The 26,071-nt window shown below is 33.6% G+C and overlaps 1 protein-coding gene across 2 annotated transcripts in view; it reads left to right on the forward strand.

The window, feature by feature from the left end:
* The first annotated feature begins 376 nt into the window (after positions 1–376).
* LOC139487452 (polycystin-1-like protein 2) overlaps positions 377–26,071 on the forward strand; it is a 90,225-nt gene continuing 64,530 nt past the window's right edge. Inside the window, exons 1-6 of one of the 2 annotated variants that reach the window (XM_071272242.1) lie at positions 377–1,145; positions 6,092–6,250; positions 8,274–8,435; positions 8,925–9,101; positions 21,045–22,635; positions 23,240–23,421. In XM_071272242.1, coding sequence (XP_071128343.1) covers positions 881–1,145; positions 6,092–6,250; positions 8,274–8,435; positions 8,925–9,101; positions 21,045–22,635; positions 23,240–23,421 — 2,536 coding nt within the window. In that variant the 5' untranslated portion in view covers positions 377–880. Of the gene's footprint in view, positions 1,146–6,091; positions 6,251–8,273; positions 8,436–8,924; positions 9,102–9,389; positions 9,467–21,044; positions 22,636–23,239; positions 23,422–26,071 lie in introns of those variants that run through there. The other variant, XM_071272243.1, reaches the window with a different exon arrangement.

Here is a 26,071-nt window from a genome sequence, read left to right on the forward strand (position 1 = left end):
TTGCTTCACATTTATACATGTAACAAGTGTTTTGTTTCACATTTATACATGTAACAAGTGTTTTGTTTCACATTTATACATGTAACAAGTGTTTTGCTTCACATTTATACATGTAACAAGTGTTTTGCTTCACATTTATACATGTAACAAGTGTTTTATGCTGTTTAATCATTAATTCTTGGTAGGATTCTTATTAGATTATTATTTGTATAATGCACACCCCCTTTTCCAAAATCAATATTACTAGGCTTGTTGCATGAAATCATGCCCAAATTTTCTGATAAGATTTTAAAAGGGATTTCGGGTCTCAGATTGCAAAAATCAGATGAAAAAGTAGTTGCTTAATTTTCAAGTTTTAATTTTATTTATAGATAAAAGTTATACAAGTATATCAACAAATATACATAGTACCACAAGAGAAGAAACCACTGAAAGCCACACATCTGAACTGACCAGTGCCACTGGTAGCTCATCAAAAGAAATATATGATACTACTGTTGCTGATAGCCTTATAAGTGAGTCTACAGTGACATATAGCATTAGCACAAGTGCAGACCATGCCACAAGTAGTCCTGATGAAGCAACCAGCAGTTATACTACAGATACGTACAGCATTAGCACAACTGAAGCCACAAGTAGTCCTGATAAAGCCACCAGCAGTTATACTACAGATACGTACAGCATTAGCACAAGTGAAGCCACAAGTAGTCCTGATGAAGCCACCAGCAGTTATACTACAGATACGTACAGCATTAGCACAAGTGAAGCCACAAGTAGTCCGGATGAAGCCACCAGCAGTTATACTACAGATACGTACAGCATTAGCACAAGTGAAGCCACAAGTAGTCCTGATGAAGCCACCAGCAGTTATACTACAGATATGTACAGCATTAGCACAAGTGAAGCCACAAATAGTCCTGATGAAGCCACCAGCAGTTATACTACAGATTTGTACAGCACTAGCACAAGTGAAGACCGTGCCACAGGTAGTACTAAGGATGCCACCAGCAGTTATACTACAGATACTTATAGTACTGTTGTTAGTGCAGATATTGCCATCAACTGCCCTACAACAACTGCCATCAACAGTTTTACTACAGATGTGTATCCCTCAACAACAGATGGTGTCAACACAACACACAATGGTAAGACATTCAAAGTTTAACCTTCCTTTTATGTGTATTTACATATGTTGACCTGTCCTATTTACATATCATATTCACTTCTTATTTGCATATAATCATCTACCCTGTTTCAGACATGGGGTTATCATAATCAGTAATCGTCATCAGCTGTAATCGATTATATTTTTCAATGTAATCCTATCTAATCAGTAATCATGCAATTTCTGATTACAAGTAATAGTTATGTAATCAATTACATTGCCAAAAACAGGTGTAATCATGATTACTTTCAGATTACTTTAAGATTACATTCATATGATAACGTGCTGATTACAAATCTTGTATACTGGTATATATGTAACACTCAGAAACGTGTCCTTCCCCCCAAACGTGTCCGATTCCCCCAAACGTGTCCACATTGACGTCACTGAACTGCAAAACATGTCTAGTTAAAAACATCGCCAAAGCGTGTGATTTCTATAAACGCCGAAACGTGTCCATTTCTCAACAAACCCCCAAACGTGTCCAATCCCAAAAACGTGTCCATATCAAGCGTTATTTGGTTATTGCTATTCCATTAACGTACACTAATTTTACCATTTCATTAAAAATATAGATAAGGTACTTTTTTAAACCGGCCGAAAAAAAAATGGGTAAAAGTTGGGGCGTCATTTCGGCTATGTCGTATGTAAATTGTAAGCAAACATGTTTAGTTAAACTGTACAGTTAACGGATGAAAGTGTCCCTTTCTCTGCACATTAAAATTTGTATGTTCTCTTTAAATATTGTCCCCCAAACGTGTCTATGTTGACGTCACTGAATTGCAAAAGATGTCTAGATCAAAACATCGCAAAAGCGTGTAATTTGTATAAACGCCCAAACGTGTCCATTTCTCAACTAACCCAAAACGGTAAACTGTACAGTTAACGGGTCAAAAAAGAGGGACGAAAGATACTAGAGGGACAGTCAAACTGATAAATCGAAAATTAACTGACAACGCCATGTCCCTTTCTCTGCACATTACAATTTATATCGTGAAACACCGGCAACTGGACAACCAACAGTCTCAAGTAAATTTGTACAGTACAAATGTAAACTGCAATTAAAAACTTGTAAACTTTGTTCTCTCTAAGATGCATGAAATACTGGCAACTGGACAATACGCAATCAACAATCTAAATATTAATTTAAACAGTATAGAACAGTAAAATCATTAAAACATGTATGTTCTCTCTAAATATGCATGAAATACTTGCAACTGGAAATACGCCACCAACAGTCTAAAGTTAATTTATACGACAAATGTAAAACTATTTCGCTCTAAATATGCATAGAGTACTTGCAACTGGAGAATACGCTATCAATAGTCCTGTAATCGTCAAAGTTGTGACTGAGTGCGGAAATATGAAGATAGATAGATAGTCTAGAAAGTTAATTTATACAGTACAAATTAAATTTGCAATTACGGTAATTACTAATAACCGGCGTTTTTTCATAACATTTATATTGATAAAAAGAATCTATAAAATCAATGCAAGAAATATTTGGCACTGGAAGTTATGTCTCTTGATCGTGTGTCTTTTATGATGCTGGAAACCTAAAATTTATGAAAAAACGGATAACCAGTTTATGATTTGATGAGTTTTTGAAATGCACACAAATTCAGATGGAGAACTAGTAACAAAAGTGAGAAAAAAAATGCTGCTTAACGCCCGCCATGCAATATTCGGATAAATATAAAAAGCATCATCGGAGTTTATAAGTACAAAATAATTTACAAAGTTACCGATTAATTCAACTCTATAATTATTCAGTGTAGGTTCGCTCTAAATGAGTATGAAATACTTGCAACTGAACAATAAGTAATTTCAGTCAAAAGATAATTAACAATTACAGATTAAATTTGGAATTATGATATTCATTTAAAACTTACATTCAATTAGCTAAAGCTAATAAATAAAAACTTTGTCACCTGTGTCCCCATCATAGAATTGCCGTAAAGTTAACGTTATCAGCGATTTTATTTAGGAGTTACATGTATTAACGCTAAAAGACGTGAGACGTTCTGGCTTAAATATTGGACACGTTTTGGCGAACAACATTTATCGGACACGTTTGGGGGTTGTGCATTTCGGACACGTTTGGGGAATATTGTACATTTCGGACACGTTTAGGGAGGAAAGACACGTTTGGGGGAATCGGACACGTTTGGGGGGAAGGACACGTTTGGGAGTGTTACATATATATAGGAAAATAGTATTTGATAGACAATATGAAAATGTAAAGCATGAATAAAAATATCATGGAACTAGTATTCACTATGATGGAACTTTGTTTAATGTGATAAATAGTAACATCTATAGAACAAGTTTTGTATAACCAAGTGTTTTATTTTGTTAACAGTTTACTAAAGGAATTTGCTTTCCAGTGTTTGTGAGATTGAGCTCTTATGATATAAGAGTATGTCTTGAAAGCATTTTTGTTCATTGATTGAACACTTCTGATAATAACTCCAATTTTAAATAAGTATGCCCAATATTTTTATAAAACTACAATGAAATTCAAAAGCAGAAAACATTTATTTCCAATTTGACTTTGAGGTTTGACATTCATGATCCCTTTTAATTCAAAATGGAATTTAAAATCATATTTCATTTTTTGACAATTTTAATAGATTTTGTTTTCCATGAATAATATATGTATTCAAAATTTTCAAACAAATTATGACAATTAACCAATTATAACTTTATTGATATTGCAATTAAGACAATAAAATTTTAATACCCAAGCTCACCTATTGTTTGTTAAAAAAATGAAAGTAGTGATTATCACCTGTAAAAACATTTATAGATGTGTCAATTATGTCCTCACAGACAATACAACTATACTTGACTGACTTGATTGATTTTTCATTATTTGTCCAGGTTTTTTGTGAATTGGGCAGTTGGTTAAATTTGTAGAAAAAACAAAATCTTTTACATAGAGAAAGGACACTTGTCTATAGCTATGTTATCAAATTACACATGTGCCACTGTACTTGTCTAAATTCTTTTAATTAAGAGTAATAAATTATGGCTTTAAAAAAAAACACCAAAATTTTCTTTTTCGTGAGGATAAAAAGTTATTAGATATTCTTCAATATTGCAATATACAATGTAATCATAAGTAATCACAAGTAATCATGATTACTTTAAAGAAAAGTAGTCTAATGTAATCAATTACATTGGAAATAAGGTGTAATACACCTTATCGCTATTTGTCAGCCATTACTGGATATTACACAGGTTCCCGTAAAAGTTTGACGTCATAAAACAAAATATCTGATGCCACAATGGAAAAGTGATTGTTGTTGACGTCATAAGTTCAAGTGGCCGGGTCAGCCGGGATTAGCGATAAGGTATATTGTAATGTAATCGATTACATTTTAAAGTAATCTACCCCATCCCTGCCCTGTTTACATATAATCATCTACCAAACGCCTAAAAAGTGTACAAAATAACACCAATAACAAAAAAAAAGGAAACATTAAATGTAAGCGACTCTATAAATTTTCAGATAACTAATATGCTCCATTAGCTTTATTGTGATGTAAAATGAATCATATCGATCTTTTCCGATTGTAAAATGAATCATATCGATCTTTTCCGATTGTAAAATGAATCATATCGATCTTTTCCGATTGTAAAATGAATCATATCAATCTTTTCCGATTGTAAAATGAATCATATCGATCTTTTCCGATTGTAAAATGTTGTAAAATAAATCATATAGATCTTTTCCGATTGTAAAATGAATCATATCAATCTTTTCCGATTGTAAAATGAATCATATCGATCTTTTCCGATTGTAAAATGAATCATATAGATCTTTTCCGATTGTAAAATGAATCATATCGATCTTTTCCGATTGTAAAATGAATCATATCGATCTTTTCCGATTGTAAAATGAATCATATCGATCTTTTCCGATTGTAAAATGAATCATATCAATCTTTTCCGATTGTAAAATGTTGTAAAATGAATCATATCGATCTTTTCCGATTGTAAAATGAATCATATCAATCTTTTCCGATTGTAAAATGAATCATATCGATCTTTTCCGATTGTAAAATGAATCATATAGATCTTTTCCGATTGTAAAATAAATCATATCAATCTTTTCCGATTGTAAAATGAATCATATCGATCTTTTCCGATTGTAAAATGAATCATATAGATCTTTTCCGATTGTAAAATGAATCATATCAATCTTTTCCGATTGTAAAATGAATCATATAGATCTTTTCCGATTGTAAAATGAATCATATCGATCTTTTCCGATTGTAAAATGAATCATATCAATCTTTTCCGATTGTAAAATGAATCATATCAATCTTTTCCGATTGTAAAATGTTGTAAAATGAATCATATAGATCTTTTCCGATTGTAAAATGAATCATATCGATCTTTTCCGATTGTAAAATGAATCATATCAATCTTTTCCGATTGTAAAATGAATCATATCGATCTTTTCCGATTGTAAAATGAATCATATCGATCTTTTCCGATTGTAAAATGAATCATATCGATCTTTTCCGATTATAAAACTATAACAATCTTGAAATTTATACAATAAAACAGTTAAAAATAACATCGTAGAGACGCTTGATATAATTCAAATATATATATATATATGAAATGCAATTTTTATTTGTAATCATGCAGCTTGTGTGTATCAGGGATATAAAGTTAGTGAAGGTATAAAAGAGGGACGAAAGATACCAGAGGGACAGTCAAACTCATAAATCAAAAATAAACTGACAATGCCATGGCTAAATAATAATAAAAAAAAAGACAAGAAAAGAGAAAGATATAAGTTTATATATTTTTGGAGTAAATTGAAAAAAAGTTGAGGTGTTGACTTTGTGTGTCACTTTGAATACATAATGTCTGAACAAAGTAACAGTTATTTGTAATTATTTTGTACAGGTGCAGTTGAAGGATATTGGCTAGAATGGAGTGTTTGGGGACCTTGTATGTACTATCCAGGATCAGTGGACTCTTGTGAGGGATATCGGTCTAGACAGAGACAGTTTAGTACAGGACACTGGACAGATGAAGAGTGTCAGACATGTTATTTTACAACTGGTAAACCTTTATTTATTTATGTCTGTCTAAGACGGGATGTATATTATGGTATACCCTTGTCCATCTGACGGTCCATCCGTAAACAGATCTTCATTTGTCTGTCTGTGATTTCTCTGTGTATTTTCAGTCCTAAATTATCAACTAAAAATCTTCAATTAATGTCATAAACTTGATTAAGTGACTGTTATTAATGTTCACACTTGTAATTTTGAAACAGTCTTTATCCTGTAGTGTTAAGAATTACAGTTGATGGTCAAAATTATGAAAAATCTGTCTAAATTCCTTCAGAAATTTACAATGAAATTTTGTCAGGAAGAATCTTAGGAAATTTCATGGAGGAATACACTATTTCATAATGATGTCTTGTCCTAGACATTATTTTATTATAAAATGTTGTTTGTGGACAATGTTTTACTATTGAAATTGTTCAGCAGATAATATTTCATGAGGGACGTTATTTTATGCTATGGTTCTGAACAAAGTTATTGTTAGTAGGATACAGGTACATACATTGTTTAACATGTTTAAGGTCAATTAAAACAGGTGCTTGATATTGTGAATAATTTATAGCTAAAAAAATCTCTTAATGTTATAAGACAAAATAGCATTTAAAACATTATATATAATGGAAGGACTTTATAGATTAGTGAGAAAACAATTGAGAGACTTATTGTTGAAAGGTATTTAAAAAGAGTGAGACTTTATCTAATAGACACTCCATGTGTAAAGCAAAATTATATTGGGGTGAAATTTGATCCGGTGGAAAAAATATCACAGTAGTTCTTGTTATTTTTTTATCCGGAGGAAAATATTTCCCAAGGATATTTTTTCCTTTGCCGTGAAATTCTATCTAAACTATTTAAACTATTGAATAGTTGTTAAAAAAATCTTAATCTTTACAAATACTATGAAATAATAATCATGATAATAATGTATTTGAATTAAAGCTAAATTGTTAAAAAAAAATGTATTATTATGGGAAATAATTTCACAAATTATCATTGAAAATAATATCCTGAAATTTTCAAGTAAATATCATTCTTTTAAAAAGACAATTATTATGAAACATATGAAAGAAAACCAGAAGTAATTTCAAAGATCATAATTGTGAAATAATATCATGATTAATTTAATATAAATAAAATAAGGTTAGTGAAATACAGGTAAAAGTGAGTTGTTTTCAGATCTCAATACAAATATAAATTAAAAAGTAAAGGTAAAAATATAGTTGCATTATTATTGTAAACAGTTATGGAAGAATTTGAGTATGATGATATTTTTAACTATATAAATAGTTTTGTCTGGAGACAAAGATAATAGTTTTGTCTGGGGACAAAGATGTAGTTGTTGATTATATTGAAATTAGATAAATCATAGCATAAAAATATATTGGAACACAAGCAATTTCAATAGCTGGATAGTATTTACCTGTGAAATATTATCTGTATTATTTAATCATACTTTAGGTCATCTTTTTATATAAATGAATATAAAAAATAAGATTCAAGGAAAAATTTCACTATGAAATAGATTCAGGAATATAATAATGTCTTTAAAATATAAATTACTCATTATTACCTCCCTTTGATTGATAAATAATACAAATTTGTTCTACCTTTGTGAAACATTTATAATTATAGTCGGGTATATATTGATTATGAGTAACTTACATAGTAGTCAATGGGACTTCATTTCACAAGGTTCTGTGAAATATGGAACGGAAAATATACACTGGTACATACTATCTGCATAACACAGATAGATTTTCACTCCTCTGGAAACAATCTACCTGTGAAATACCATGTCTGGAAACAAATTACTGTGACAAATTCTCCCCAGGATAAAATATGGTTCTGAACTAACTTGCAGCATATTACTTAGCTTTATCTAAACTTTTAATATTATTGTCTTGGTTGGTTGGCACTGAGAAGGATTTTACATTGTGATTTTAAGATTTCACTAGCAAGAACAATAGTTTACTTTGTGGAAAATCATCTAATATCTTTAATTTAATTCTTTGTAGAAAAAATAAATGGGAATTATTCGACCTGGACAGAATGGGAGGACTGTTCCATTAATTGTAAAGGGAAATCTAGTAGATACAGAACATGTGATAACCCTTCACCGTGTAATGGGGGCAGGAATTGCAGCGTTCTTGGTGTAGATACACTCACAAAGGACTGTGGTATGTTGATAGCCGACCATATTTACACTTCAATTATATGTTGCTAGTGTTTTGATTACTCTCCTCTATAGAATGGATACTATGCTGCCTACAAATTATAGATACATGTATAAGAAGATGTGGTATGTTTTGATATAAGAAGATTTGGTATGTTTTGATATTAGAAGATTTGGTATGTTTTGATATTAGAAGATTTGGTATGTTTTGATATAAGAAGATTTGGTATGTTTTGATATAAGAAGATATAAGAAGATTTGGTATGTTTTGATATAAGAAGATATAAAAAGATTTGGTATGTTTTGATATTAGTCCATATCAAAATTGTACTTTGTTGAACATTTAAATCATTGGTTCACTTGAAAAAAAAAGCAGTTGATCTTCTTTGAAAACAGAGTCCATGTAATGAGTGTATTTGTGGAGCATTGTTCAATTTGTAAATTGACTATTTAGGAAGCATGGTACAGTAATTCAATCACTGATATTTTTCAGGTCTAGTGGATGGTGGCTGGTCTACTTGGGGAGAATGGTCTACCTGTTTACCAGAGAATATTACATCTATTTACGGTATTGGGAATCATACAAGATCACGTAACTGTTCTGATCCTGAACCTGTCTGTTCCGGAGAACCTTGTGAGGGAACCGCAAATGAAACTGGTTTATGTACAGGTAACCTAGCTATTAGAGAGAACCTTGTGAGGGAAACGCTAATGAAACTGGTTTATGTACAGGTAACATAGCTATTAGAGAGAACCTTGTGAGGAAATCGCAAATGAAACTGGTTTATGTACAGGTAACATAGTTATTAGAGAGAACCTTGTGAGGGAATGGCTAATGAAACTGGTTTATATACAGGTAACATAGCTTTTAGAGAGAACCTTGTATGGGAATCGCTAATGAAACTGGTTTATGTACAGGTAACATAGCTATTAGAGAGAACCTTGTGAGGGAATCACGTAACTGTTCTGATCCTGAACCTGTCTGTTCCGGAGAACCTTGTGAGGGAACCGCAAATGAAACTGGTTTATGTACAGGTAACCTAGCTATTAGAGAGAACCTTGTGAGGGAAACGCTAATGAAACTGGTTTATGTACAGGTAACATAGCTATTAGAGAGAACCTTGTGAGGAAATCGCTAATGAAACTGGTTTATGTACAGGTAACATAGCTATTAGAGAGAACCTTGTGAGGGAATCGCTAATGAAACTGGTTTATGTACAGGTAACATAGCTATTAGAGAGAACCTTGTAAGGGAATCGCAAATGAAACTGGTTTATGTACAGGTAACATAGATATATGAGAGAACCTTGTGAGGGAATCGCTAATGAAACTGGTTTATGTACAGGTAACATAGCTATTAGAGAGAACCTTTTAAGGGAATGGCTAATGAAACTGGTTTATGTACAGGTAACATAGCTATTAGAGAAAACCTTGTGAGGGAATGGCTAATGAAACTGGTTTATGTACAGGTAACATAGCTATTAGAGAGAACCTTGTTAGGGAATCGCAAATGAAACTGGTTTATGTACAGGTAACATAGCTTTTAGAGAGAACCTTGTGAGGGAATCGCTAATGAAACTGGTTTATGTACAGGTAACATAGCTATTAGAGAGAACCTTGTGAGGGAATCGCAAATGAAACTGGTTTATGTACAGGTAACATAGCTATTAGAGAGAACCTTGTGAGGGAATGGCTAATGAAACTGGTTTATGTACAGGTAACATAGCTATTAGAGAAAACCTTGTGAGGGAATGGCTAATGAAACTGGTTTATGTACAGGTAACATAGCTATTAGAGAGAACCTTGTGAGGGAATCGCAAATGAAACTGGTTTATATACAGGTAACATAGCTTTTAGAGAGAACCTTGTATGGGAATCGCTAATGAAACTGGTGTATGTACAGGTAACATAGCTATTAGAGAGAACCTTGTGAAGGAATCGCAAATGAAACTGGTTTATGTACAGGTAACATAGATATTAGAGAGAACCTTGTGAGGGAATGGCTAATGAAACTGGTTTATGTACAGGTAACATAGCTATTAGAGAGAACCTTGTGAGGGAATTGCTAATGAAACTGGTTTATGTACAGGTAACATAGCTATTAGAGAAAACCTTGTGAGGGAATGGCTAATGAAACTGATTTATGTACAGGTAACATATCTATTAGAGAGAACCTTGTGAGGGAATCGCTAATGAAACTGGTTTATGTACAGGTAGCATAGCTATTAGAGAGAACCTTGTGAGGGAATTGCTAATGAAACTGGTTTATGTACAGGTAACATAGCTATTAGAGAGAACCTTGTGAGGGAATCGCTAATGAAACTGGTTTATGTACAGGTAACATAGCTATTAGAGAGAACCTTGTGAGGGAATCGCTAATGAAACTGGTTTATGTACAGGTAACATAGCTATTAGAGAGAACCTTGTGGGGGAATCGCTAATGAAACTGGTTTATGTACAGGTAACATAGCTTTTAGAGAGAACCTTGTGAGGGAATCGCTAATGAAACTGGTTTATGTACAGGTAACATAGCTATTAGAGAGAACCTTGTGAGGGAATTGCTAATGAAACTGGTTTATGTACAGGTAGCATAGCTATTAGAGAGAACCTTGTGAGGGAATGGCTAATGAAACTGGTTTATGTACAGGTAACATAGCTATTAGAGAAAACCTTGTATGGGAATGGCTAATGAAACTGGTTTATGTACAGGTAACATAGCTATTAGAGAGAACCTTGTGAGGGAATCGCTAATGAAACTGGTTTATGTACAGGTAACATAGATATTAGAGAAAACCTTGTATGGGAATGGCTAATGAAACTGGTTTATGTACAGGTAATATAGCTATAAGAGAGAACCTTGTGAGGGAATCGCTAATGAAACTGGTTTATGTACAGGTAACATAGCTATTAGAGAAAACCTTGTGAGGGAATGGCTAATGAAACTGGTTTATGTACAGGTAACATAGCTATTAGAGAGAACCTTGTGAGGGAATCGCAAATGAAACTGGTTTATATACAGGTAACATAGCTTTTAGAGAGAACCTTGTGAGGGAATCGCAAATGAAACTGGTTTATATACAGGTAACATAGCTTTTAGAGAGAACCTTGTGAGGGAATCGCTAATGAAACTGGTTTATGTACAGGTAACAGCTATTAGAGAGAACCTTGTGAGGGAATCGCTAATGAAACTGATTTATGTACAGGTAACATAGATATTAGAGAGAACCTTGTGAGGGAATTGCTAATGAAACTGGTTTATGTACAGGTAACATAGCTAATAGAGAGAACCTTGTGAGGGAATCGCTAATGAAACTGGTTTATGTACAGGTAACATAGCTATTAGAGAGAACCTTTTGAGGGAATGGCTAATGAAACTGGTTTATGTACAGGTAACATAGCTATTAGAGAAAATCTTGTGAGGGAATGGCTAATGAAACTGGTTTATGTACAGGTAACATAGCTATTAGAGAGAACCTTGTTAGGGAATTGCAAATGAAACTGGTTTATGTACAGGTAACATAGCTTTTAGAGAGAACCTTGTGAGGGAATCGCAAATGAAACTGGTTTATGTACAGGTAACATAGCTATTAGAGAGAACCTTGTGAGGGAATCGCAAATGAAACTGGTTTATGTACAGGTAACATAGCTATTAGAGAGAACCTTGCGAGGGAATGGCTAATGAAACTGGTTTATGTACAGGTAACATAGCTATTAGAGAAAACCTTGTGAGGGAATGGCTAATGAAACTGGTTTATGTACAGGTAACATAGCTATTAGAGAAAACCTTGTGAGGGAATCGCAAATGAAACTGGTTTATATACAGGTAACATAGCTTTTAGAGAGAACCTTGTGAGGGAATCGCTAATGAAACTGGTGTATGTACAGGTAACATAGCTATTAGAGAGAACCTTGTGAAGGAATCGCAAATGAAACTGGTTTATGTACAGGTAACATAGATATTAGAGAGAACCTTGTGAGGGAATTGCTAATGAAACTGGTTTATGTACAGGTAACATAGCTATTAGAGAGAACCTTTTGAGGGAATGGCTAATGAAACTGGTTTATGTACAGGTAACATAGCTATTAGAGAAAATCTTGTGAGGGAATGGCTAATGAAACTGGTTTATGTACAGGTAACATAGCTATTAGAGAGAACCTTGTTAGGGAATCGCAAATGAAACTGGTTTATGTACAGGTAACATAGCTATTAGAGAGAACCTTGTGAGGGAATCGCAAATGAAACTGGTTTATGTACAGGTAACATAGGTATTAGAGAGAACCATGTGAGGGAATCGCAAATGAAACTGGTTTATGTACAGGTAACATAGCTATTAGAGAGAACCTTGCGAGGGAATGGCTAATGAAACTGGTTTATGTACAGGTAACATAGCTATTAGAGAAAACCTTGTGAGGGAATGGCTAATGAAACTGGTTTATGTACAGGTAACATAGCTATTAGAGAGAACCTTGTGAGGGATCGCAAATGAAACTGGTTTATATACAGGTAACATAGCTTTTAGAGAGAACCTTGTGAGGGAATGGCTAATGAAACTGTTGTATGTACAGGTAACATAGCTATTAGAGAGAACCTTGTGAAGGAATCGCAAATGAAACTGGTTTATGTACAGGTAACATAGATATTAGAGAGAACCTTGTGAGGGAACGGCTAATGAAACTGGTTTATGTACAGGTAACATAGCTATTAGAGAGAACCTTGTGAGGGAATGGCTAATGCAATTGGTTTATGTACAGGTAACATAGCTATTAGAGAAAACCTTGTGAGGGAATGGCTAATGAAACTGATTTATGTACAGGTAACATAGCTATTAGAGAGAACCTTGTTAGGGAATCGCTAATGAAACTGGTTTATGTACAGGTAACATAGCTATTAGACAGAACCTTGTGAGGGAATGGCTAATGAAACTGATTTATGTACAGGTAACATAGCTATTAGAGAGAACCTTGTGAGGGAATCGCTAATGAAACTGGTTTATGTACAGGTAACATAGCTATTAGAGAGAACCTTGTGAGGGAATGGCTAATGAAACTGGTTTATGTACAGGTAACATAGCTATTAGAGAAAACCTTGTGAGGGAATGGCTAATGAAACTGGTTTATGTACAGGTAACATAGCTATTAGAGAAAACCTTGTGAGGGAATGGCTAATGAAACTGATTTATGTACAGGTAACATAGCTGTTAGAGAGAACCTTGTGAGGGAATCGCTAATGAAACTGGTTTATGTACAGGTAACATAGCTATTAGAGAGAACCTTGTGAGGGAATTGCTAATGAAACTGATTTATGTACAGGTAACATAGCTATTAGAGAGAACCTTGTGAGGGAATGGCTAATGAAACTGATTTATGTACAGGTAACATAGCTATTAGAGAGAACCTTGTGAGGGAATCGCTAATGAAACTGGTTTATGTACAGGTAACATAGCTATTAGAGAGAACCTTGTGAGGGAATCGCTAATGAAACTGGTTTATGTACAGGTAACATAGCTATTAGAGAAAACCTTGTGAGGGAATGGCTAATGAAACTGGTTTATGTACAGGTAACATAGCTATTAGAGAGAACCTTGTGGGGGAATTGCTAATGAAACTGGTTTATGTACAGGTAACATAGCTTTTAGAGAGAACCTTGTGAGGGAATCACAAATGAAACTGGTTTATGTACAGGTAACATAGGTATTAGAGAACACCATGTGAGGGAATCGCAAATGAAACTGGTTTATGTACAGGTAACATAGCTATTAGAGAGAACCTTGCGAGGGAATGGCTAATGAAACTGGTTTATGTACAGGTAACATAGCTATTAGAGAAAACCTTGTAAGGGAATGGCTAATGAAACTGGTTTATGTACAGGTAACATAGCTATTAGAGAGAACCTTGTGGGGGAATCGCAAATGAAACTGGTTTATATACAGGTAACATAGCTTTTAGAGAGAACCTTGTGAGGGAATGGCTAATGAAACTGGTGTATGTACAGGTAACATAGCTATTAGAGAGAACCTTGTGAAGGAATCGCAAATGAAACTGGTTTATGTACAGGTAACATAGATATTAGAGAGAACCTTGTGAGGGAACGGCTAATGAAACTGGTTTATGTACAGGTAACATAGCTATTAGAGAGAACCTTGTGAGGGAATGGCTAATGCAATTGGTTTATGTACAGGTAACATAGCTATTAGAGAAAACCTTGTGAGGGAATGGCTAATGAAACTGATTTATGTACAGGTAACATAGCTATTAGAGAGAACCTTGTTAGGGAATCGCTTATGAAACTGGTTTATGTACAGGTAACATAGCTATTAGACAGAACCTTGTGAGGGAATTGCTAATGAAACTGATTTATGTACAGGTAACATAGATATTAGAGAGAACCTTGTGAGGGAATGGCTAATGAAACTGATTTATGTACAGGTAACATAGCTATTAGAGAGAACCTTGTGAGGGAATCGCTAATGAAACTGGTTTATGTACAGGTAACATAGATATTAGAGAGAACCTTGTGAGGGAATCGCTTATGAAACTGGTTTATGTACAGGTAACATAGCTATTAGAGAAAACCTTGTGAGGGAATGGCTAATGAAACTGATTTATGTACAGGTAACATAGCTATTAGAGAGAACCTTGTGAGGGAATCGCTAATGAAACTGGTTTATGTACAGGTAACATAGCTATTAGAGAGAACCTTGTGAGGGAATTGCTAATGAAACTGATTTATGTACAGGTAACATAGATATTAGAGAGAACCTTGTGAGGGAATGGCTAATGAAACTGATTTATGTACAGGTAACATAGCTATTAGAGAGAACCTTGTGAGGGAATCGCTAATGAAACTGGTTTATGTACAGGTAACATAGCTATTAGAGAGAACCTTGTGAGGGAATGGCTAATGAAACTGGTTTATGTACAGGTAACATAGCTATTAGAGAAAACCTTGTGAGGGAATGGCTAATGAAACTGGTTTATGTACAGGTAACATAGCTATTAGAGAGAACCTTGTGAGGGAATCGCAAATGAAACTGGTTTATGTACAGGTAACATAGCTTTTAGAGAGAACCTTGTGAGGGAATCGCTAATGAAACTGGTTTATGTACAGGTAACAGCTATTAGAGAGAACCTTGTGAGGGAATCACTAATGAAACTGGTTTATGTACAGGTAACATAGATATTAGAGAGAACCTTGTGAGGGAATCACTAATGAAACTGGTTTATGTACAGGTAACATAGATATTAGAGAGAACCTTGTGAGGGAATCGCTAATGAAACTGGTTTATGTACAGGTAACATAGCTATTAGAGAGAACCTTGTGAGGGAATGGCTAATGAAACTGGTTTATGTACAGGTAACATAGCTATTAGAGAGAACCTTGTGGGGGAATGGCTAATGAAACTGGTTTATGTACAGGTAACATTGCTTTTAGAGAAAACCTTGTGAGGGAATCGCTAATGAAACTGGTTTATGTACAGGTAACATAGCTATTAGAGAGAACCTTGTGAGGGAATCGCTAATGAAACTGGTTTATGTACAGGTAGCATAGCTATTAGAGAGAACCTTGTGAGGGAATGGCTAATGAAACTGGTTTATGTACAGGTAACATAGCTATTAGAGAAAACCTTGTATGGGAATGGCTAATGAAACTGGTTTATGTACAGGTAACATAGCTATTAGAGAGAACCTTCTGAGGGAATCGCTAATGAAACTGGTTTATGTACAGGTAACATAGCTATTAGAGAGAACCTTGTGAGGGAATCGCTAATGAAACTGGTTTATGTACAGGTAACATAGATATTAGAGAGAACCTTGTGAGGGAATCGCTAATGAAACTGGTTTATGTACAGGTAACATAGCTATTAGAGAGAACCTTGTGAGGGAATCGCTAATGAAATTGGTTTATGTACAGGTAACATAGCTATTAAAGAGAACCTTGTAAGGGAATCGCAAATGAAACTGGTTTATGTACAGGTAACATAGATATTAGAGAGAACCTTGTGAGGGAATCGCTAATGAAACTGGTTTATGTACAGGTAACATAGCTATTAGAGAGAACCTTTTGAGGGAATGGCTAATGAAACTGGTTTATGTACAGGTAACATAGCTATTAGAGAAAACCTTGTGAGGGAATGGCTAATGAAACTGGTTTATGTACAGGTAACATAGCTATTAGAGAGAACCTTGTTAGGGAATCGCAAATGAAACTGGGTTATGTACAGGTAACATAGCTTTTAGAGAGAACCTTGTGAGGGAATCGCAAATGAAACTGGTTTATGTACAGGTAACATAGCTATTAGAGAGAACTTTGTGAGGGAATCGCAAATGAAACTGGTTTATGTACAGGTAACATAGCTATCAGAGAGAACCGTGCGAGGGAATGGCTAATGAAACTGGTTTATGTACAGGTAACATAGCTATTAGAGAAAACCTTGTGAGGGAATGGCTAATGAAACTGGTTTATGTACAGGTAACATAGCTATTAAAGAGAACCTTGTGAGGGAATGGCTAATGAAACTGGTTTATGTACAGGTAACATAGCTATTAGAGAGAACCTTGTGAGGGAATGGCTAATGAAACTGGTTTATGTACAGGTAACATAGCTATTAAAGAGAACCTTGTGAGGGAATGGCTGATGAAACTGGTGTATGTACAGGTAACATAGCTATTAGAGAGAACCTTGTGAGGGAATGGCTAATGAAACTGGTTTATGTACAGGTAACATAGCTATTAGAGAGAACCTTGTGAGGGAATGGCTAATGAAACTGGTTTATGTACAGGTAACATAGCTATTAAAGAGAACCTTGTGAGGGAATGGCTAATGAAACTGGTTTATGTACAGGTAACATAGCTATTAGAGAGAACCTTGTGAGGGAATGGCTAATGAAACTGGTTTATGTACAGGTAACATAGCTATTAAAGAGAACCTTGTGAGGGAATGGCTAATGAAACTGGTTTATGTACAGGTAACATAGCTATTAGAGAGAACCTTGTGAGGGAATGGTTAATGAAACTGGTTTATGTACAGGTGAGAGAACCTTGTGAGGGAGTAGCAAATGAAACTGGTTTATGTACAGGTAATATAGCTTTTAGAGAGAACCTTGTGAGGGAATGCCTAATGAAACTGGTTTATGTACAGGTAACATAGCTATTAGAGAGAACCTTGTGAGGGAGTCGCAAATGAAACTGGTTTATGTACAGGTAATATAGCTTTTAGAGAGAACCTTGTGAGGGAATGGCTAATGAAACTGGTTTATGTACAGGTAACATATCTATTAGAGAGAACCTTGTGAGGGAATAGCTAATGAAACTGGTTTATGTACAGGTAACATAGCTATTAGAGAGAACCTTGTCAGGGAATCGCTAATGAAACTGGTTTATGTACAGGTAACATAGCTATTAGAGAGAACCTTGTGAGGGAATGGCTAATGAAACTGGTTTATGTACAGGTAACATAGCTATAATAAAAGACATCAAACCAACAACACCTGTTATCCCAGAAAGACATATGTTACAGCTTATCACATGATATACACGTGCAAATCTCTCTATCTATAATTCTTTAAACTAACAAGTAGAATATCCAATATAATAGATAGAGGAGAAAAGAATCAAAACAATAAAACCAGGAGATTTCAGCTTGACAAATAGAACACCCTTTTTATTGGGAATTGTCTAGCCAGTGATGTTTTTGTTTGGTTTCATTTATGCCACCATGTGTAACTAGAAATACTTTTGTTTGATTTCATTTATGCCACCATATTTACCAGCAATGATTTTGTTTGATTTCATTTATGCCACCATATTTACCAGCAATGATTTTGCTTGATTTCATTTATGCCAACATGTTAAATCAGCAATTTTTATTGCAAAAATAAAAAAAAAAATTTGTAAAGGGGTATCACGTTGTCTTCATCAGCGTCGTCAGGAGACAGATGGTTTTGGTATAATAACTTTAGTATAAGCAAATAGAAATAAAAAAAAAATTTGACACAAGGTTTATAACCACTTAAGGAAGGTTTGGATTGATTTTGAGGGTCATGGTCCCAAATGTTTAGGAATTGGGGAAAAGGGGCTCAAATAAGTTTTTCTGTATTTTCCAGACAATACCTTGTGTTAAAGTGTATTAATCTGTGTGAAAGTGTATTAATCTGTCTTAAAGTATACCACAAGTGTCCAAACAACAAAGGGATGTTTAGGATTTACTATTTGGAGATATGGCTCAAACTATATAGGAATTAGAGGCAAAAATAGGGGGAAATAAGCTTTTTTCTGGTTAAAGGACAATTAAGAAGATGATTTAAAAGCAGTCTAAGGGAGGTAATCCAATCCCAATTAATATAATAAAACAACAATGTTTGATTACCTCCCGTACACTGGTTGTAAATTATGTATTAAACAATGATGATTGTCTTTAGTTGATTATGCTTTAGATGTCAATTTGTTTTTAAAAGTTACTATTTATTAATATTAATTTTAGCCATGACTATTTATGTTGTTTTGTATTTTAAGATGTATGATGTAGATTCAGATTCAATATTTTATTATAGTCTCACCACATACAAACATAAAATGAGATTCACATACATAGATTTAAAACATTAAAACATTTGCATTGCATGTACCAATCTTAAAAAGATTTATGAGAGACTTTTAAGATATACATTGTACTATATACATATAAGGGCGTTTTTCAATAAAAGCGTTCCTTTCAGACCTAAAAAAAATGGAAAATCAACTAGTCTAAAATTTATTTTCAAGAGTTATTTTAAATACCTCTATTATAGACCTGTTTGTAAACAAAAAGTGCAATCTTAAATACTTTTTAAAATTATATTATTTTCATAATTTGTGTACTGCTTCTAAACACACATATTTTTGTAATTTTAAATGTTTCCTATAGACATTCCAGTTTGTTTACTTTATATACTAGAAAAATCTCATTTTTTTCTGAATTTGAGAACCATTTTTTATCGATAAATATTAGACAGTACTTCACATATGAAGGTACAACTCATGTTACGTAGTGGACATTTTGATGCGTTTCGTAGTTGACAAAACTGTTTCGTAGTGGACAAAAAGTTTCGTAGTTGACATCAACCCTATTCTATGTTAATAAAAACATAATAAAAATTACATGAAACTAACCTTTGTTATTTGCTTTGCACGAATATAATTGAAAAAAGAGTAAAAAAAGACTGCATGGTAGTGGTAGTGTCCACTACGAAACGTTTTTCTCCCAAACTTGTTTCATAGGTGCCCGTTTCGTAGGGGACGTATTCACATGTTTTATTTTTTTCTCACAACCCCAATATTGCAATAGTAACAAGACTGACTGTATTCATCAAAGCGTTATTAAGCTGTACACTGAAATTTTTTTCATAATTTTAAAACCAGTTACTGAAGGAGATTTGACCCGTTTCATAGTGGACATTTACAAAAATACGGTATCACTCTAGTCCATTTGATGTGCTCAATTTTTCTTACCAACAGTTTAATTGCCGTTATAAAAGCATCACTTCTTTTGTAAGACCCTAATGTTTATATCTCTTGCAAACAAAAAATTACATTGATTTTATAAAACTGTTTATAAGCAAGTTTTAATGACTTCGTTTCGTAGTGGACATCGTGTTAGAGACACACCTTTTAAAATAAAAAATCCTATGTTAAAAGCTGTTTATTAAAATATGTTGGCTCTAAACATACTTTTGAATTATTAAAAAACTTACATTAAGTCAAATTAATATTTATTTCTACATTTTTTTACGATATTTGAGAGTATGAATGTTGAACAGGCGGTCTAGGGACATGCCATTTTGGTTGTTTTGGACCATTCAGGAATCAACATCTTATCAATCCCTCTAAAAAATAAACTGTTTCTTTGCTTAAAAATGTTAAAAAAATTCAATGTACTGACTGCACAAAAAATTACTTGCAAAGATCAAACACATTTTTTTTAAAGTGGCTGGGACAAGAAAGTACGTTTTTATTGAAAAACACAATATACATTTTTACTAAATGATAGTAAAACATTTGTATTTAAAAGGGTAGTTATGGTTGCTCACTATATTAGAAATTTGAATTTAAATTTGAATTTATCTCGAGGAAATGAGTTATTTTTTTGGAATAAGGAAAAGAGAAAGGTGGAAAAAAATGGGGGTACTATTTTTTCTCATTTTAAATTTCAGAAATTAAAAAAAGATATTTCTTTAAATATTTTTTTATGGGGGTTTATATTCAACAGCATAGTGCATTGCACAATAGCAAAATTTTTTAATACAAATTCAATTCATATTACCAATTATTAAGTTCTTTGACTACAGTTATTCTGTGGCAGAAACCTATATTATGTGTCAAATATTTTTAAGTTTCAAGCGTGAATATTGTTGGCATTTTGGCGCCAACTTTTTAGGGTTAGACTCATGCGGTCGTATTCAGCTGTGCTCAGCAAGGCAATTTATTTTCTTTGATTTCAATTATGCCACCATATTAAACCAGCAATGTTTTTGTTTGATTTCATTTATGCCACTATATTTAACCAGCGTTATTTTTTTGTTTGGTTTCATTTATGCCACCATATTTAATAATTTAACCAGCTATGTTTTCATTTCAGTGATACCTCCTTGTCTGACTAGTGAAGTGTTTGATCAGAATTATTTGTCCGAAGATTCCCCTATGGTTGTTTACACATCGGCTAAGGTTATTATTGAAGCACTGGCTCAGAACTTATGTTTTACCAATACATCAATATTCTATTCATGGGAGCTATTTAAAAGAATAACCGATAATAACAGTACAGTCACAGAGATCAAAGAAAATCGTACCAGTAGCTCTTTTTATTTTTCACTCCAGCCACATGACCTTAAACCCGGGTTATATCGTTTACATGTCAAGATCGGTTATCCTGAAGACTTCACACACTGGATGGGCGAATCTATGTATCTAAAAATAGAGCATCCACCACCAAACACGTTCATTAAAGGAGGAACAGGCAGATATATTGGTGAAGGTTCCGTGACCTTGGATGGAAAGTCAAGGTCATACAGTTTGAAGAATGGACCCGGGGATCCATCAGGTCTTGTTTTTGATTGGGCGTGCTTGAACTTTGTCACATACGACATTTACAAACTACTTAGTTTCAAGATTGATCCGTTGTTTGTATTTCTTGAACAGCAAAATGTGGAGAAATGGTACGACACAGATTTCTTACAAGAAGTTAATGAGAAATTAAACAAAATAAACGCTTCATCTTTATATACGCATGTACAATCCCTGGATAATGCTACTGGGAAGTTAGCTGATGATTACAATGTAACTATACGAGAAAGATATAAAACAAGTTACGTAGCAGGTCAGGACGATGGTTCATCAAGATATGATTCATATGTCAATGCTAACTATACAAATTATTATTACTATGTTATAGAAACCAGACCATTTCAGGATTTCTTCCATATTAAATATATGAAAGAACTGTACAAAGATGCTCAACCAAAGATATTCAAGGAGATAATTCTACCAGATGATAACGAGGTAGTTAGGGATGAGTATAGTGAGCTAGTAAATGACCTTTTCTATGAGGGGTCTTTATTTGTGGAACACTTAATGGATTTTCTTGACCTTCTTTCAGATAGTTATTTTACAATGTTAAGCCTTTACAACTTTGAAGGTGTACCTATAGAAGATTTGACAATTAATTCACCATTTCTTATAGTCCTAGATGATTGGTTAAGAACATTTAAAGATATTCGTGATGACCTTGAGCTGATGAATTCTTCCATTAATACGTATGCATCTCATGTTGATATAATGGAGAAGGGGTTACAACTAACAGATTATATCACAATGGACGACTTTCTTCAGTTGTATATAACGAAAACAGAGAACAAATTTGAACATTTCTACCTTGACTTTTTGAGGGACTTTTACAATATTATATTACGTATAAACCAAGTGGATTGGAATAGGTTAGAAATGATAGAGAAAAACTATACGAATTGGCTGTATGGTTTAGTGGATGACAATCGATGTTCCCAATTTAGTCCTAAGACTGATGGTTATGCTGAGTTACAGGTACAGAAACAGGACGTGATTAATGGAGTTGGTTATCTTATATACCTGCGAGCCTACTTTGAAGGATCATATGGATACTTTGTACAGCATGCTCAGACTATAGATGGAGATCCACCAGAGCTTGAATTAGAGTAAGTTCTTAAGGATTTAAAAATTTGATTAATTAATTATTCGTTTTTGGCTTTGAGATAGCTTTTAATTACTGCAAGTGCTTTAAGTTTTTAAGGCATAAGTTTTACCCTTGTCTGAATGTTTGTCTGTCTGTCTGTATGTCTTCATGTATGTACGTTCTAAGGTCCTAAAGTTGGTCTCTGTTCTCTTATTTAATTTGTATCAACCAAATGTTGTAAAACTTATACACAATGCTAACTACCACAAAACACAGATCAAGTATGAATTTTGGTGGTGTCATTTAAACTGTTTTAGAGTTATGTCTCTTTACCAATGGAACAATTGCTGAATTTTTCGTCTCTGTTCTCTAACTAAGTTAGCCTCAACCAAATGTTATGAAACTTATACACAATGCTAACTACCACAAAACACTGGTCAAGAGTCAATTTTGGTGGCGTCACTTTGACTGTACTAGACTTATGCCCCTTAACAAATGTCTTTTATGTATTCTAATTTTAGTTTGCCTCAACCAGGGATTTTCTTGGGTCTACTTATTTTGTATGTATATAGGTTGATTGTTGATTTTGAAAATATATTAATAAAAATTGTCTAATTAAATTTAAGATGTCGTCTAAACTGTATGAAGAAAACCGCAACAACTTCTATACTGTCTCTGGTAGCAGTTTGTCCATCTTGTACAATGTCAGAACTGACTGATGCCAAGTTCTTATGGAATTTTAAACATTTCCCGATTGATACAAGGAAAGTGGCAGATTATCCTAACTGGCAAGACATGATGTTATCAGGTTAGTGTGATAAGATGGAAGATCAGTGATCATTCATTTTAATAGGAAAGCTTGTCACATGTATAAATTCAGCTTATGTTCATTGTTGAAGGAGAAACATTGATCTTTAGCTGCCAACATTAAATTAAGAATGGAAATGGGGAATGTGTCAAAGAGACAACAACTGGACCATAGGAAAAACAACAAGAGAAGGTCACCAACAAGTCTTCAATGTAGCAAAAAATTCCTGCATCCAGAGGCGTCCTTCAGCTAGTCCCTAAACAAATATATACTAGTTCAGTGATAATGAACACCATACTAATTTCCAAATTGTACACAAGAAACTAAAATTAAAATAATACAAGACTAACAAAGGCCAGTCTGGCTCATGACTTGGGACAGGTGCAAAAATGCGGCGGGTTAAACATGTTATGAGATCTCAACCTTCCCCCTATACCTCTAGCCAATGTAGAAAAGTAAACGCACAACAATACGCACATTTGAAATTCAGTTCAAGAGAAGTCTGAGTCTGATGTCAGAAGATGTAACCAAAGAAAATAAACAAAATGATAATAATACATGAATAACAACAGACTACTAGCAATCAACTGACATGCCAGCTCCAGACCAATTAAACTGATTGAAAGATTATGATTTCATCATATGAATATCAGGCACAATCCTTCCCGTTAGGGGTTTAGTACCATACCATGTTAGGGGTTTAGTACCATACCATCATAACATATATGAGAAGAACATAACCCATGTCATGCCAACAACTGTTTTTTGAATAAATGTGTTTAGTTCGGATGCAAAGACCATATAAGTAAATCAATATTAACGCCAAAATTTGCAATCTTTAATGACCTGACAACAGTATCGTAACTATTTTCCTTCTTAATAAGTCTATTTAAAGGTTTTGTTAGTTTTTGAGGTGAATACTGACATTTTTGTGCTTTATAAAGAATATTTCCATAAAAAATTGGATTTGAAATACCTGAACGTATAAGAAGTCTGCATGTTGAGCTATATTTACGAATGATGTCCTTATACCGATGATAAAATTTAGAAAATGTTTTGACTAGTTTGTGATATCGAAAACCCTGGTGTAATAATTTTTCAGTAATACATAAATTTCTCTCGTTAAAATCTAAAACATTGTTACATACACAAGCGAATCGTACAAGTTGAGATATATAAACACCGTAAGATGGTGACAAGGGAACGTCACCATCTAAAAATGGATAATTAACGATAGGAAATGAAAAATCATCTCTTTTATCATAAATTTTAGTATAAAGCTTTCCGTTAGTGATATAGAGGAAAGGGCAGTGGTCATTGTTAGTATTAGCTTTATTTAAAGTAAGTTCAACAGGATATACAATTTCTTTAGTATACATACTGAAGTCGTCATTATGGAAGCCAAAATATCAAGTATTATTAAATTTGTTTATCAGATGTTGTTTTGGTGGGTCTTTGCTGATTTTTGTCATTAATTCATAGCAATACAAAAACAGGTCCGCTATAAGTGGTGCACAATTAGTCCTGATTTGAATTCCAATAACCTGACAATATACAGAATCTTCAAAGCGAACAAAAATGTTATCTAGTAAAAATTCAAGGGCATGCATATATAGTATCAAAACATGTCCAATTGACATAGTTTTTTTGTTTATTGCTACTAAAAAATTACCTAAAAGAGTTTGAACATATATATTCACATTCTGACTTTTTAAATGCCCAATTTAATTAGGTGTGTGATTTTTTTAATGAGAATGTTAGGCAATGTGGTATACAGGGTAGAAAAATCAAAACTTTGAACAGATTCAAGATCACATGTATTATTTGGTCCCTGGTCAATAGTAATGTCTCATTGTTAACAAGTATAAATATGTTACTAATATGTCTACAGTATCAGTATAATCTTTCTCACAGTTCCAGCATTAGAATTTAACAACATTTTTAAAGGATTGGCTTTTTAAATAATTTTCAACCAATATTCCCATTTTTGCCTATGAAAATAAAAGGCAATGACCAACACAGATGGACAGACAATTATGTGTTGTTACACCACTGTCCCATGTCTGGGGTGTTTCTGATGCCCACAAACATTTATAACTATATGTGCCTGTCCCAAGTCAGGAGACCAAATAACATACTGTACTTGTTTTTTTATTATTGTGTTTGAACAAAATAGGCTGTAAATTTTCTAGTTAAATTGTTTCACATTTTTTATGTTTGAAACTTTTGTAGCTAATGCATGGGGTATAGGTTTTGTTAATTGTTCAAAGCTGTATGGTGAACTTTAGGTGCTAATTGATTTCAACATCAGTTGGTTTGTGGTGGATAGTTGCTTTGCTGGCAATCATACTATACCTCCTTGTTTTATATAATTTGTCTAAATAACTGCCCAACACATATATATATATCCTTTACTATAGATAATTGAGCTGATCTGTAACAATAACATTTCCATGCCTTATATATCATGTACTGTATTACGACGCTAGATTAAAACTGACGAGGAAAGGTAACACCCGGCCACCGAAAGCTTTATTATTTGTGTAGCCAAGGTGGTTGTGTGGTCTAGCGCACCGTATACAGTGCAGGCGATTTGGTGTCACGATATCTCAGTAGCATGGGTTCGAATCCTGGTGTAGGAAGAACAAAA

This window comes from Mytilus edulis, chromosome 9 (assembly GCF_963676685.1).
Source record: "Mytilus edulis chromosome 9, xbMytEdul2.2, whole genome shotgun sequence".
Lineage (NCBI taxonomy): Eukaryota > Metazoa > Mollusca > Bivalvia > Mytilida > Mytilidae > Mytilus > Mytilus edulis.